The 15,820-nt window shown below is 37.7% G+C and overlaps 1 protein-coding gene across 2 annotated transcripts in view; it reads right to left on the bottom strand.

The window, feature by feature from the left end:
• Window positions 1–6,959: 6,959 nt before the first annotated feature.
• The window catches only part of LOC149837157 (putative E3 ubiquitin-protein ligase LUL2), a 35,320-nt gene continuing 26,459 nt past the window's right edge, over window positions 6,960–15,820 (bottom strand). Inside the window, exons 3-4 of one of the 2 annotated variants that reach the window (XM_090005859.1) lie at window positions 8,211–8,245; window positions 6,960–7,257 (exon numbers count right to left, since the gene is read on the bottom strand). In XM_090005859.1, the coding sequence (XP_089861985.1) occupies window positions 8,213–8,245 (33 nt within the window). In that variant the 3' untranslated portion in view covers window positions 6,960–7,257; window positions 8,211–8,212. The remainder of the gene's footprint in view (window positions 7,258–8,210; window positions 8,246–15,820) is intronic. The other variant, XM_090005858.1, reaches the window with a different exon arrangement.

Here is a 15,820-nt window from a genome sequence, read left to right as displayed (position 1 = left end):
AATAGGCTCAGCAAGCTCGAGCATGAACAACCAATGCTCGGCTCAGCTTGCTTGTGTAGTTCATTAATCAGTAATACTATATATATTATATTTTTTATAGTAAAGAGTGAAGATGGTTGAAGTGTTTGGCTTGTAAGCATTAAGTTTAGAATTCAAATCTTATTGCTTGCAAGTTTGAAACAATTAATCATTTTATAAATACATCAGTTTGAGCTTGGCTTAGTAGGTTTAAGATCCAAATTAATTATAGTATTTTCAACTCTGAAAAAATATATACCTTTCGTAAATGAGTTGACTCAAGATTGGCTTGTTTAGCTCGGGCTTTTCATGGATGCAAGCTCGGCTCGGCTCAGCTCAACACAAAAAATGAGCTGAGCTTGAACACCCTTTGTTTGATTTGTTCATCTCATTTACCAGCCCTATTGCCAAGTCCATCCAAACTGTGTATTCTTCTACACTCACCTGTACCAAACTCTCTAGTAGCTAAAAACCACCCATTTTGGAGCATTTTCTTGTTACTTTTGTAGATGAAAGTTCAAACCCCTATGATATGATCTACAATTGGTTCATTTAGTTTTGAACCGTCCAAGATTTTTAAGAGCATCAAAATTGACGGTCCACAATGCAACAAAATTTCACGATTGAAAAAAAAAACTGTATTTTTACACATAAAAACACTCAATCAAAGGTGCAGTTGCTCAAAACGTGTTGAACCACCCGTGCTGGGATGAGATTGCATTGATAAAGCTTGCAATCGTGACTTTCTACTGGAGAGTCCGGTACAGTCGAGTACACCAAAATAAAATCCCTAATCTAGATGGCAAGGTAAACATTTTATCATGTGTACATTTTCCCCTACACAACGGTGATTTTTCAATTTTGACCAACATATTAAAGCTCCCTGAACTCTCTCTCTCTCTCTCTCTCTCTCTCTCTCTCTCTCTCTCTCTCTCTCTCTCTCTCTCTCTCTCTCTCTATAGATATATATATATATATATATATATATATATATATATATATATATATAGAGAGAGAGAGAGAGAGAGAGAGAGAGAGAGAGTCCTGTATTCTAGTATGGTGATATGGGGTGAATTTGGTCAGCAAATATGTAAGCCCAGTTGATCGAATAAACGGAGAACCCAATTGATTGGTCATTTTGGTTATTTTCAGTACAGCTCCTATTGGGAACCCGATTCAATTTTCAGCAACATCTAGAAATTTTTTAAACTCACAGGATCCAGTTTCACTACATGATTCCGAATCTGATTGGTTGGATTCGGTTAAGAAAACTGAATCCTATTAGTAATCAGATTCAGTGTATCTCATGACCAAATCCAATGGATATGTGAATGCAATTACATGTATTTTTCCAGGTTCGGTTTAGCTTTTTTTCATCCGAATCCGAGCCCCAATTAGCCATTATCCGATTCATCATCGGATTTGGTAATGGCTACATCCAACCCGAATTCTAACCATTTACATATCCATTGCCAATGACCATGAATTAACTAACCCCCTAGTGGAACTGATTCGAGCTATCTTAATTGAACTGACTTGCCTGAATACACAGAGTTGGACAGCAGCTGCAAGTGTTGGCATTCCAGTCGGGCCTTGAACACTGACACTCTTTGGAGGCCCTCTCTTACTTCTGCTGGACATTTGAAAGCACGTCATGTTATGCAGTAGAAGCACATGGATCCTCTAGCTAGTTACTAGCGTACCTCACTTGTTCTTGAGCTTCTAGATGTACTTTGCCCCTTGAACAAGGCCGACTGAAGCAATGCTAGTGTGAACCTGGGTGCACAACCTCATGGTAACAGTGCAGGCCTTGTCCCTATGCCTGCAGGCATAGCTAGTGTACTGTATGAGGAGATTCTTCAAGTGATTCCGAATCAATGTTCTCCTTTTTGCCTTTTATAAGTTCATCTTCCCTGGTGAAGACTAAATAATTTTAATATATATATATGTATATATATATAGAGAGAGAGAGAGAGAAAGAAATGTATTGTTTTAAATGTATGGTGTGGATAGTATTGATTTAAATGTATCAAGCCATGTTTGATAAATCAGACCCACAGATGTGTTCAACATGCTCCATTTGCTAGGAATCAACTGTTAGATCATGTGTTTTTTCGTTGCAAAAATATTATTTATAAGCTTTAAAATTAAAAAAAAAAATTGAGCTGTTGATTTTTTTTAATCTTTATAAAAATCTGCCCACATGTCATAATCGAATGATTTAAAGCCAATTCTTACTAAACAAACCATCTAAACCATATCTGTAAGGTTGGATTTCAAAAAAAATGAAAAATTGAATATATATATATATATATATATATATATATATATATATATATATGGGACAGCATTTGATACCCTCTGGGTAAGGAATCTCCTAATTAGAACTCATAAGGGGAGGTTGTTTTGACAAAATCTGACCTCATGGATAAGTTCAGCATGGTTAAAATAATAGGAATCAACTTTTGGATCAAATTTTTTTTTAGATAAAACCATGTTTTTTTCTTAGGTTTGAAAATTTGTTACATAGGCCGTTGGTTTTTCAATACTTGTAAAATCTACATCAGAAAAACATGATACAAACGTCAGTGTCTACTAAACTTGATGTGTAGATCACATCTAGAGGGTCAATCAATCTAGTTGGCATCTCATGATGCAACTTGTTTCTCAATCTAACCTCGTACATGTGTTGATGCAATGAAATCAAGGAGTTGCTCCTGAAATACCACAAATCGATACCCTACTATAGCTACAAATTAAAAAATTTAAAAATATAGAAAAAATTTAGTAAAATAGGAAAAAACAATAAATAACTAGAATTTAAATAAATTTGGAATTAATCTCAATTCTAAACTCTGAATTACCCTTAGATATCTCATCTAATTATATATGAGAAGTCTAATTCTATCAGATAGAGACTGATAAATCTTAATTAAGATAAAATTTAAATCTTAGTAAACTTCCTAAGATACAAATCTAATATGGATCTAATATCCAAATACAAGATATGACCCAAATAAAAAAAAATCCAAAGTATAGGATTGGATCCAGTTGGACTCATGGATCCCTGTCGCATCTAATTCATGTATGTTTCATTCTCCCTGAATTAAATAAAGCTTGCCCTCAAGTCTAGATCATGCACTTGAGTTTCTTCTGATTTCACTCTAATTTGCGGGTTATTGACCCACATCTGCAATGCGAAAATGGCAATGCTCGTCAAATTGAAGATGGTAAGCACGACCCATTCCAAGGAGTGTAGAGAAATCAAGAATGCTCTTGCCAAGCCTACCATATTTATCCTCTTGAGTCTTTTATATTGATCTGGGTCAAATGGAACAATGTGTAGACTTGATTAAGTCTAGAGAAGTTGACATTAAGATATTTTGAATATTTGGATTTGGGGTATCCATCATTTTAGCTTCCACACACTAAAGATGGTGATCCATAAGCGATCACGGTATTTGGGAAAAGTTTTGAGTTAGGTAAAACGTGTGAAGTTTTTGTGGGCCAAAGTTGCGTTATATCCACCAAATGTTGTTTCTTTTTTTCTTTTTTTGATAGGCAAGCTGGGGTTAGACCAGTTATACAACTATACCATTGGGTTTTGAACTTGCAACGTCCCAACAGAAGGTGACATGCACTAGCTTCTCCTACCAGACAAGCGGAGTCCCCGTTGATTGGGTTTTTGTATCTTACTAAATGTAAAGTTGAAACAGTATGGCTAGCTATAGTACGTCCCAGATGTATGCTTAGTAAAGTTTCAGGTTGGGTACCAACGGGGGGCTCTGCTTGTCTGGTAGGAGCAGTTAGTGCACGTCACCTTGTGTTGGGACGTTGCAGGTTCAAAACCCAATGGTATAGTTGTATAACTGGTAGGGGTCTGCCTAACCCCAGCTTGCCTTTCAAAAAAAAAAAAAAATCAGGTTGGGTGTTTGGACAAACACATGAATCATGATGTTCATGCTATACAGTTATAAACCAATCCCTTGTGCGGATCAACTTGAGACTACCAAGCATCTAGAACTGCCAGAGAGAGAGAGAGACAAAAGCATGGCAAAGTGGTAGAAATGTTTTCTTGAGAGAAGAATGAAAGATGAAGTGGTAGAAATTATAGGCACCATCGTGACAGGTTAGCCAGAACATGTGATGACACCCTGGTCCTTGCCCACATGAAAGTTCAAATGTTTTTTTTTTTTTATTGGCAAGCTGGGGTTAGGCAGCACTGAAATATTTCAATGTGAAGCCACCGTAAAATAAACGGGCTAATCCATCAGGTTGGACCAGTAACAGTACCTTAGTCTCCGACGCATGCATCAAAAAGCTTAGGGTATCTTTCAACTATCAAAAAGCAACCACAAGAAAAAGAAAAGAGGGAATAAGAAGGGAAAAGAGAAAAGCATAGCCCTTAACCGTACAACACTCTTCTCTGCCCGGTTCCCTACAGTGGTCAATGGCCTGTCAAAGACTTAAAATTATACCACAGTATAACGGGTCCCACTAACTACCATTTCATGGAACAAGAAATGAAAAAAATGCTCACGGCTAGGTTGGAAAGTGGTAGTCATGATGACATTCTACGTTTCAGAAAAAAGAGTGGCAACTTGCAAAGCTAAGGCAAAGCATAGAAGCAGACAATATGAGTTTTGGCACCTCCATCATTCCTGGCTTTTGAAGCTTCTCTCCTCATACTTCATACTTATTGCTTGCAGCAAGTGGTATGGAAGGACTTGTAGGGTTCGAATCCTATTGGGGGCTAAAGAGTGATAAAACATCTAGTTAACCCTAGAATTCTGGGATGTTGGATAGAACCTGTTCATCAATTCATGCCCATAAAACTGATGCAGTCACCCAGCTTGAATTTTGATTCATGAATGAGAGAAGACTTCACATTACATGCGGCATCGCTGCATGTTGGGCATACAGCAAAAAAATGGCCTCATGAGAGCAAAAAGAGATGGATGCTGGTCTATGAAGAGGTTGAAACACAATTGTAGGGCATTCTAGCAGGCAAACTTATTCCAAGCCCAAGAAATAAGCTCTCTCTCTCTCTCTCTCTCTCTCTCTCTCTCTCTCTCTCTCGCATATGCACTATGTCCTCCTCGAAGAGAGAACCTTCGTCTCTTAATTCAATGCTCCAAAAGAGAGCAACCCACTCTCTTTTCTTTTTTATTTTCACACCCAAGGAATTTTCATATTTTTCCTTTTCAAACCTATCATATGGGTTATCAAAAATTGATATCAAGAAGTAGACTTTCCATGTAGCGATCGAGTCCCATTCAATGACCTGTTCAACCAACACAATTCAACATTCTCCACCTTGGCTTGTCGATCAACTCTGAATCAACACCCTTCTCCCTAAGGCCCGAATACTCTTGACTCGAATCAAGTTCAGCCAAGCTCTGAACTTTACTCCTTGCATCATTATGCTCTTTTTGCCCATAGTCGGTTTACTCAATGTATCGACAAACGCCTTGTGCAAGCCGTGTTGAATCAACAAGTCCTTTGACCATCTCTACCATAAGTTGAAGTTTCCATGGTCATCAGATTGCTCCACCTCAAACTGAAAACTCATCATCTTCATGGTCATCTAGGATCTTCCATGCAACCAACTTTGACGCCACTTGTTGAGGTGTCAATGCCCATGCCCAGGATCCCACAAGGACAGATCTGAAACCGACAAATAGGAAACACACTAAATCACAATAAAATATACCATTACAGCTCCATGCTTAACCGTGCAGATAATAGTAAATACCAAGAGTCAACCACAACTGCGATCAGCGTGCCAATATTTATGCCAAGCAGTTTGGCCAGTAATATTGTGGAGTTTATACCATTATAATACCAAACCAAGGTCTCAATCATCTGGGTCAGGTGGTCTGCCACTACCAGTTATTAATTTGATCCGATCAAGTTGGGCATCTAAAAGATGCCAATTACTGCCACAAATCTCACAGAACAGCTCTCACTTTTGACTTGCCCCTAGGCCTTGGCATTCATTCATACAAAGCGGCCTAACATCAAATATAACCCCCAAAGTGCAATTTACATAAAAGATGGCGGCATCTAATGAGTAGCAACATGACAACCATATGTTGGATGCAACCAAGCCTCTCTTTTTTGGGCACCGCATTCAAAGGGATCATAACAAGACTGCAGAAAAACGGCAGGTTCAAGTGGTCATCAAGAAAATCAACAGAAGCACCACCACCGCCACCATTAGGAAACGCAATATACAAAATCAAATGAGAAATCAGCCTTCAGATAGGCAAAGCACAACCATTATGGCTTCCGCCATCACCACAGAAACCACGCGGAGAACGTCAACTAACAAACTCAATTAAGAGTGAAATTATTCTACACGTAAGGCAGATTCACATATAATGAGATCGCCGAAAACTCAGAGGTTACCTAACCTAAACAGAAGTCATCACTCGACATCACACATGATCCTCTCTCTCTCTCTCTCTCTCTCTCTCTCTCTCTCTCTCTCTCTCTCTCTCTCTCTGCTGGCTGCTGGGTTGGGCGTTCAGGCAAAACCGTGGGATTCAAATCCTGTCTACATAAATAGAGAGGGGAGGGTGAATCCATGGAGTCATGCAGACTTTACCATGAAGCATTCCTTTGTCAAAATATTAAGGATGCAGTTCTGTTTACACTGTCATGTCATCAAAATGGACAACGACAAATCTCATTTTCAGGAATTTCTCGGCAAGGAAAGCCGCATGAGATTAAAAACAAAAGAAAAAAAATCTAACAATCATATCCCAGTAAATGAAAAAGAAAAAAAGGAACAATGAAATCATAAAAATAAAGAAAACCAATAGTAGAAAAGGACTTGGATTCTGAGAATGTGTTAAAATCACAATATGGTGGAATTTGAGAATAAATTCTCGAGATTTTTCATGTTTTGTGAATGGAAAACAAAGAAACTGGATTAATCATAAACACCGTTACCATTTTTATTTATTCTGTAGTATCAGTGCTATGGCTCAAATAAATTTTCAAGAGAAAAAAAATATGAATCTGATAAAGTAATTACACTCATGGAAATATATAAGCATTACAAAAGAATAGTATCAGACATAATTAGCAATTCAAGCACATGCAATATACACAACATTCAGTCACTGCTCAAGCTTACACTTTGATCTCCATAAGTTGCTCAACAGGATTACGACATATTGGACACCGATTTGATTGGTGCCTCAGTATCTCTGCACACTCGCTGCACAAGCACTGCAAAAAACAATCTAGTAGTCAGACCATAGAAGCAAAAGTCAGCATAGTAGTAAAATCATATATATATATATATATGATTTATATATCATAGTCACCTGTATCATTAAAGGTAATTTCTCGGTGAGGGTATTTCTCAGAAAGATTTTCAAAAGTTGATAAATCTCGGTAGTTTAAAATTTTGAAAAAAATAAAATAACAAAAAAGCTAAGAAAATAATGAGTTTTGCATTTTTTTTCTTTCAAAAATATAAAGAAACATGTTATAAAGGTTTTAAAATATAAAAGAAACAAAAAAATAGGAAATGCAAACTTAAAATAAATAAAAAAAGAGTTTTTCCCAAAAATATTGCGATAATTGTCTTCTGGTGAAACTATAGTGAGATACTACCTTTAATATCAGTATTTCTTATGATATTTTCAACATGTCACCGATATCAGTGACAGTGATATATATATATATATATATATATATATATATATATATATATATATAATCGGGAAATGGAAACCTACAAAATAGGCACCATGCTAACTGAAACACGATATTCGATTTTCGGTGTTTTTTCAAAATTTCAACCCCATATTGGATCATGGATTTTGGATGAAAAAAAATGGTATTTGGAGCCTAGAAAATTTCTGAAAATTGTAGGTCATTGATTTTTGAAACATTATAAAAATTTATTCATGCATTGGAATCAAATGCTCCAAGAAGTGATTCCTATAAAATCAAGCATATAGATCACATATGTACGGTCAGAATTTCCAAAAACACTGAAAATCCGATAACATGTTTCATTTAGCACCATGCCCATTTGTAGGTTTCCATTATATATATATATATATATATATAGCCCCATTTTTCGTTCTGCCCCATAGTTTTGAAGTATTTTATGATAGATCTGAACCATTCGACAAAAAAGTATTATTTTATGAGCTGGGAAAAACTGGTACCTTCATAGCCATTGATTTTGGATCACTGGAAAAACCTGTATATAGGTCAGATTCTGGTGGTCCAAAAGCCAGTTTCTACTAAACAAAACCTATAGATCACATCTATGGTGTTAGATGTGAGAAAAAAACCCAAAAATGACCTTTTTGAGAGGGCAGAGAAGCTGGGCAGGAGGAGCATATATATATATATATATATATATATATATATATATATATATATATATATATATATATATATATTTGGTGCCTTTGAATGCACAAAATTACATGGAACTATTGAGCTGAAGATCATACGCTTTAGTCTTTTTTTGTAAATTAAATATTATGGATGTGATTTACAATGTTTAGTGAGAAATGAGTTTTGAATCATGTGATTGTGACACATAAGCAAGCTTTTTAAAGGCTTCAAAAATGAACAGTCTACAATGCACTAAAATTTCATGACAAAAGTCATAACTTTGGATCGAAATAACACGATCCAAGGCTTGATCCTTAGCAAACAAACCTTACTGAACACATTTATGTAGTCAGATTGAGTTGAGAAAGCTTGAACCTATGATTTTTAGCTCAATAGTGAAAGTTTTTCTTTGTGCTTCACCTGCGTTGAGAAAGAGAAGAGAGAGAGAGGGAGAGAGAGAGCAGTTACGGCTATCACGATTTCAGTAAATGAAATCGTGACCTAACTTGTGTATTTAAGTTACATTACAGTTTGGGTCCGGGTCTGGTGTATCCAGACCCGATAAATGAAAAAATTGTTACATGGTTACGTTACATGTTACATGGATTGGGTACATGGATCGGGTCAGATCCTATGCACCTTTTTCACCCCCCCCCCTCAAGTTGATTATGGTTTTGAACCATGAACAACTTGCTTTTAAGCATCCAAAAGCGGTCCTTGTTCACCCTTTGGTAAATATGTCTGCAACCTGTCTTTCAGTGCTGACAAACTCAGGCTCAATCTCTTTTTCTTCAACCTTCTGTCTCACAAAGTGTTGGTCGATCTCAATGTGCTTGGCACGACTGTGATGTACTGGATTGAAAGACATGTTGATGGCACTTTGATTGTCACAGAGCAAGGTAGTGTGGGAGATCTTTTCTCCTGCTTCAGTTAGAAGATGCCAGATCCATGTGACTTCGGCAGTGGCAGCAGCCATGGATCTATATTCAGCCTCAGTGCTTGATCTAGCGATAGCCTTTTCAAGAGACCAAATTTCTTCCAATGAAGGCACAATATCCTGATGTAGATCTTCGTTCGTCAGGATCCCCTGCCCAGTCTGCATCACAATATACAGTAATTTCGTGCTCGTCTTGGCCATATGACTGTGGTAATCATATCAATCCATCTCCAATAGTCCCTTTCAGATATCGAAGGATCCTCTTGACTGCTTCCATATGTCCAGTACGTAGCGCATGCATAAATTGAGACACTTGATTGACTGAATAAACAATATCAGGTCTAGTGAATGTGAGGTATTGTAACATTCCTATTATGCTGCGATACCTGGTAGGGTCATCACACAGATCTTCATCATGAGCGCTAAGTTTTTGATAAAGTACACTCGGAGTTCCCAGAGGTTTGCAGTCTTTCATACCTGCCTTCTGAGAACGTCTACGGTGTACTTGTGTTGAGTGAGTGTCAAGCCATGAGCCTGGTTATCAACTTCTACACCAAGAAAATAGCGTAGAATTCCAAGATCTTTCATTTTGAACCTTTGACCTAATAAGTCTTTTATTTCTTGGATGTGGTCCGCAGAGTTTCCTGTGATGATAATATCATCGACATAAATTAATAATAGAGTGGTCACAAGCGGGCTTTTAAAAATAAACAATGAGTGGTCCAACATGGAACGTGAAAATCCATGTTTCTGAATCTCTAGCGAGAAGCTATCAAACCAAGAGCGAGATGCTTGCTTCAGGCCGTAGATGGCTCTTTTTAGCTTCATACATGGGTTTTACAATTTTGTTCTTGATATCCAGGGGGTTGTTCCATGTATACTTCTTCCTTCAAATTCCTATGTAAGAATACATTTTTTACATCAAGCTGACTCAAATTCCATTCATGTTCAACAACCATGGAGATGATGATTCAAATCGTTCCCATTCTTGCAACCGGACTAAAAGTCTCATCATAGTCTTGCCCTGCTTCTTGAGTGAATCCTTTTGCTACAAGTCTTGCCTTATATCGTTCAATGGTTTCATCTGGCTTGTACTTGATTTTGTAGACCCATTTGCATCCGACAACATTTTTATCAGGTGGTCTGGGAACAACTTCCCATGTTTCACATTCATGCAAGGCTTGCATTTCATCGTTCATGGCTTCTACCCATTTCATAGAAGCGGCTGCCTGATAATACATGATGGGCTCTTCGTCCTTATTGATGGCAGTTAAAAACAGTTGAAGATTCAAGGAAAAGTTGTTATAACTAACCCACCTGTCAATAGGATGTCGTATGCGGTTTGATTTTCTGGCTGCAAGAGTATGAGAAGCACAGGATTGGCGACTGAGACATGATCTGAATGGCTTGATGTTGTCGGTCTCTATCTAGAATAGACAATACCTTTGTATCTGCCCGGTACTTCCTCTGCATTCTGTGACCCCGACGTCCCAGTGTTCTCAAACACCTCTCTTTCTTGTTGCACACAGTTTGAGGAACATGCTTCATTGGAGCCAGCAAAAGTTCTGAGTTCAGCCAAGGATAATAAATTTCAGTTGGCATATTCGTTATGTCAGCTCCGTGATCAAAATTTTGTTCATCAAAGACAACGTTTCTTGAGGTTCTAATGCGTTTGTTGGTGGGATCATAACACCTATATCCTTTATAATCCTCTGCATATCCCACAAATCTGCACTTTTGGGCCTTGTCTTGAAACTTGTTTCTCAGGGACTGATCGATATGTACATAGCAGACACATCCAAAAACACGCAGATCATAATAACTAGGATGAGTTCCAAAAAGACAATGATAAGGAGACTTATTTTCCAGAACAACCATAGGCAGTCTATTTATCACATGCACGGCAGAATGAAAAGCTTTTGTCCATAGGTTGATGGGAAGATTGCTGTCATGAAGCATACTCATGGCACTTTCAACGATATGTCTGTGTTTTCGTTCAGCAATTTCATTTTGTTGAGGAGTGTGAGGACAGGACACCCTTCTTCCTATTCCGTTATTTTGAAGAAAAGAAATAAAATCACGGGATGAGAATTCCCCACCTCCATCACATTGGAAAAATTGAATGGACTCAGAAAATTGATTTTTGACAAGGGAAAGAAAATTTTGAAACAAAGAGAAGACTTCCGACTTATTTTTTATGAAATATATCCAAGTGTATCGAGAATAGTTATCAACAAATATTAGATAGTATTTGCTTCCAGATCTAAAGGCAATTGGAGCGGGTCCCCATACATCAGAACAGATTATCTCAAAAGGTTTTGAAGCTCTCTTATTAATGGAATGAAAAGGCAATACATGACTCTTGCAGGAAAGACAACTTGAACATTTGTGACTTTTCTCATCCCTATTGAGACTTTCTTTCGGAATGAGATTATTAGATACAAGTTTCTCAATAAAATGACTCCCACAATGTGCTAACCGACTATGCCATAAGAATGGCTTATTACATTCAGAAATACTAAAAACATTAGCAGAAGAGGATGAACACGACTCTAATGAGAGCTTTGAATTCAGGTGGACAGGGCGAACAACATGACAAGGAGCTTCTTCAAAGACATACATATTGCCTCGTCTCTTTCCTTCAGCGAATGTTTCCCTCGTGCGTAGGTCCTTGACCTGCACAGAGAAGGGAGTGAATTCAACTGAAGCATTATTATCATCAATAAGTTTGGAAACAGAGACAATATTTTTCTTAATGTCAGGAGCATGAAGAACGTCTGAAAGAGTAAGAGTGGAATATGACATGGGAATGACAGTTTTTCTAACATGAAAAACAGGATGGTGGGATCCATCTCCAGTGACAATCTTACTTTTTCCAAAATAAGGAATGGGATTAGAAATTTTACCTGCATCACCTGTCACATGAGTCGCTGCCCCTGAGTCGACAAACCAAGTACCTTCATCACTCTGCTTCAATTTCAACTCTGACAAGGCAGATATTAGCAGATCTTTAATCTCTCCACTATTTGATAACTTCCTTTTGTTTTCTGTCTGTGGACCCTTTCCTTTATTCTCTGGATTATGCCAACAATTCGCTTTGATATGCCCCTTTTTGTTACAAAAGAAGCAAGTAGGAATGGTTCTTGATCCCTGCGCATGAGCTGACGTATTTGTAGTGGGAAGCAGACCACGCCCTCCGTGTCCACTGCGCCCTTGTCCTCCTCGTCCTCTACCATAAGTCACTCCTGTGGCAAAAACTTCTTGGGAATTTGTGTGAATGTGAGATTCCTCAGAGAACCCTTTCAGAGTCATCTCATACTGAATCAATTTTGCTCGCAACTCATCAAATATAGGAAGGGCAGGGAGACACAATAGTGAAGTGACGATCATATTGTAGTCGGATCCCAATCCACTCAGAGTCTATTGCACCATATCACTGTCACTCACCGCGCATCCTATAACTGCAAGTTGGTCTGTGATAGTCTTCATCTTGTTTAGATATTCCATGATGGTCATGGAATCTTTTCTCAGCATTTGAAATTCCCTCTTGAGAAAAACCATTCGTGCCTGCGAAACTTGTGAATATGTTTGAACCAATTTTTCACAAAGTTGCAGAGCAGTACAATTGTCGGGAATTGCAACAAGGACCTCTTGGAACAAGGTGGAAGTGATATATGCAACCACCGACTGATCTTTCCTTTCCCAGTTGAGGTACTCTACATTCTTGACATACACAATTGAACTTACTCCTTTGTCATCTTTTTCTTCTCTCGTAACAAATTCGAGTGGAGCGAGAGTGGTTCCATTAAGGTGACCTAAGAGACCTTGACTCCTTATAAAAGGAATGATTTGTCTCTTCCAAATCAAGAAGTTTGAGGTAGTTAACTTTTCAGAAACGAGTTGAGTGAGAAAACTTGAAGAGAGATTGGATGAAGAGGAATGAAGATCCATGAAGAAGAGTTTTAACAAGAAAAGGAACCCCTTTTGTATTACCAGAGTACCCACAGAGTGCTCAGTCTGCAGCCAGAGAGGTTTGTTGACTTTTTTTTTTTGACGACTGAGAAACTCGAAAATTGGCGACCAGAGGCTGTCAAAAGAAATGCAGACTGTATTCCAAGACTGAGTTTTTTTTTTTTACTTTTGTAAGGTCGGATATTTAAGCAATGAAAAGAAATTCAGACTGTAATTTTAATGTGGAAGCAATGAGGAACGGAAGAAAAGAAGAGAAAAAAAAAATCCAGACTGTATTTTCAAAGTGGATCCCACTCGTAACAGTCAAAAGGAATATAATACGAGAGAGGGATCCCACTCGTAATAGTCAAAAGGAATATAATACGAGAGAGGGGTTCTGAGAGTCGACTCAAAAGAAGTGGTCACACAGCAGGCTGGACATCAAAGGGGTTTAGAATCCCAGATTTGATGTCGCAGGTCTGCCCCGAAAGCACGATCAGACTTGGATATCCAGCCCAGTAGAAGAAGGGATATCGTGAACCATAATAGGGGATATCGTGAACCAGGTTTCACGTGATTCCCTTACGTGAAGGGCTTAGGGATTCACATGAGGCGTGAATCCACTAAACAGAAGAAGAAAAGACTGAAGAAAAACAAAAAAAGAGAAAATGAGAGATGGAAATTGGGGATGGAGGTAGAGAAAAAAAATCTGAAGAAGAAAAGAAGATGGGAGATGAACGAAACCTCAAACCTTTGATCTGTCGCACCTTTGGAATCCCCTTCGACCCCAAGATGGATCTATCGCTTTGATACCATGAAAGTTTTTCTCTGCGCTGCACCTGCGTTGAGAAAGAGAAGAGAGAGAGAGAGAGGGAGAGAGAGAGAGTAGTTACGGCTGTCACGATTTCAGTAAATGAAATCGTGACCTAACTTGTGTATTTAAGTTACATTACAGTTTAGGTCCGGGTCTGGTGTATCCAGACCCGATAAATGAAAAAATTGTTACATGGTTACGTTACATGTTACATGGATTGGGTACATGGATCGGGTCAGATCCTATGCACCTTTTTCAAATAGTTCTATATAATTTGGTGCCTTCAAAGGCACCAAACATTAACCGATATATATATATATATATATGAGATGTTTGTATAGTCAAACACCCATCTCTCGCCTCATGCAAATCGGATGCAATATGCGTCGTTGATCGCATGTGTGATCAGCGGCACATTTTTTTTGTGTTTTTGTCACTCTTTAGCGGGGGTTAAAGACCGCTGCTAAAGTGTTTTTTTCAAAACACATGCGTGCGTCCGACGAAAGGGGGGTTCGATGATACCCCCTTTCGTGTGTGTGTGTGTGTGTGTGTAGTTAAGAGCCTACTGCGAGCAACCAAGGATTTTCGGGTGTTTTTTGCAAATGTGACACCGCAAATGGACGATTTGCAAGAAAAGACATGAACTATGTTTTTTCGATGAAAAAATATGAATTTTTTAGCTTGAATATTTATGAAAATTGTAAACCATCGATTTTCAAAACTTATAAAAACCTACCCATACGTCGGAACCGGACAATCAAAGAGTCCATTCATATAAAATCAAGTATGTAGAACACACCTATACAATCATATTTGAGAAAAAACATAAAAAAAAAAGCTTTCAGAAGCCCGATATGTTGGCGGTAAGCACAGATCTAGAAATCATAGGTACAAGTTGTATAGACTCAAACCTAACCACATAAATGTATTCAGCATGGTTTGTTTGCTAAGGATCAAGCCTTGGATCGTTCTTTTCTGATGTAAAAATGTGACATTTTGAGTTATGAAATTTTGGCACATTATGGGCCGTTGATTTTTGGAAACCTTTAAAAACCTAATTATTAGTCATAATCACATGCTTCAAAACAAATTTCTTACTAAAAAAACCATGTAGATCACATCCGCAGCATTTGATATGCAAAAATTTAGAATTTTTTTAAGAAAAAAAGTGATTTCTACTCATTAGCTGTGTACCTTCATTAGTAGACTATATATATATATATCATAGTCACAAATATCGGTATTGGCTATATCTCGTTTTCTAATAAATCTCAAGAAAAAATCAGAATTTAAAAAATAAAATAAACAAATAAGACAAAAATAAATGTAAAGTCCCCTTTCCTCTTCCTTCCTCTTTTTTTTTCTTCCTTCCCTTCCTCTTTTTTTTTCTTCCTTCCCTTTTCTTTCTTTCTTTTTTGTCTTCCTTCCCTTTTCTTTCTTTCTTTTTTTTCTTCCTTCCCTTCCTCTTCCTTTTCTTCCTTCTTTTCTTTTTCTTCCTTTCCTCTCTCCTTCCTCTTTTTTTTCTTCCTTCCCTTTTCTTTCTTTTTTCTTTATTTCCTTCCCTTCCTCTTTCTTTTATTCCTTCCCTTTCTTTTTCTTCATTTCTTTATTTCCTTCTTTTCTTCCTTCCTTTCCTCTTTCTTTCCTTCTTTTCTTCCTTCTCTCCTCTTTTTTTCCTTCTTTCTTTCCTTCCTTCCTTCCTTCTTTCCTTGTTACGGTTCTGGCTGGGT

The sequence above is a fragment of the Nuphar pumila genome, chromosome 5 (assembly GCF_984573655.1).
Source record: "Nuphar pumila chromosome 5, dmNupPumi1.hap1.1, whole genome shotgun sequence".
In the NCBI taxonomy this organism is placed as follows: domain Eukaryota; kingdom Viridiplantae; phylum Streptophyta; class Magnoliopsida; order Nymphaeales; family Nymphaeaceae; genus Nuphar; species Nuphar pumila.
This window is presented reverse-complemented; position numbering and strand designations above follow the sequence as displayed.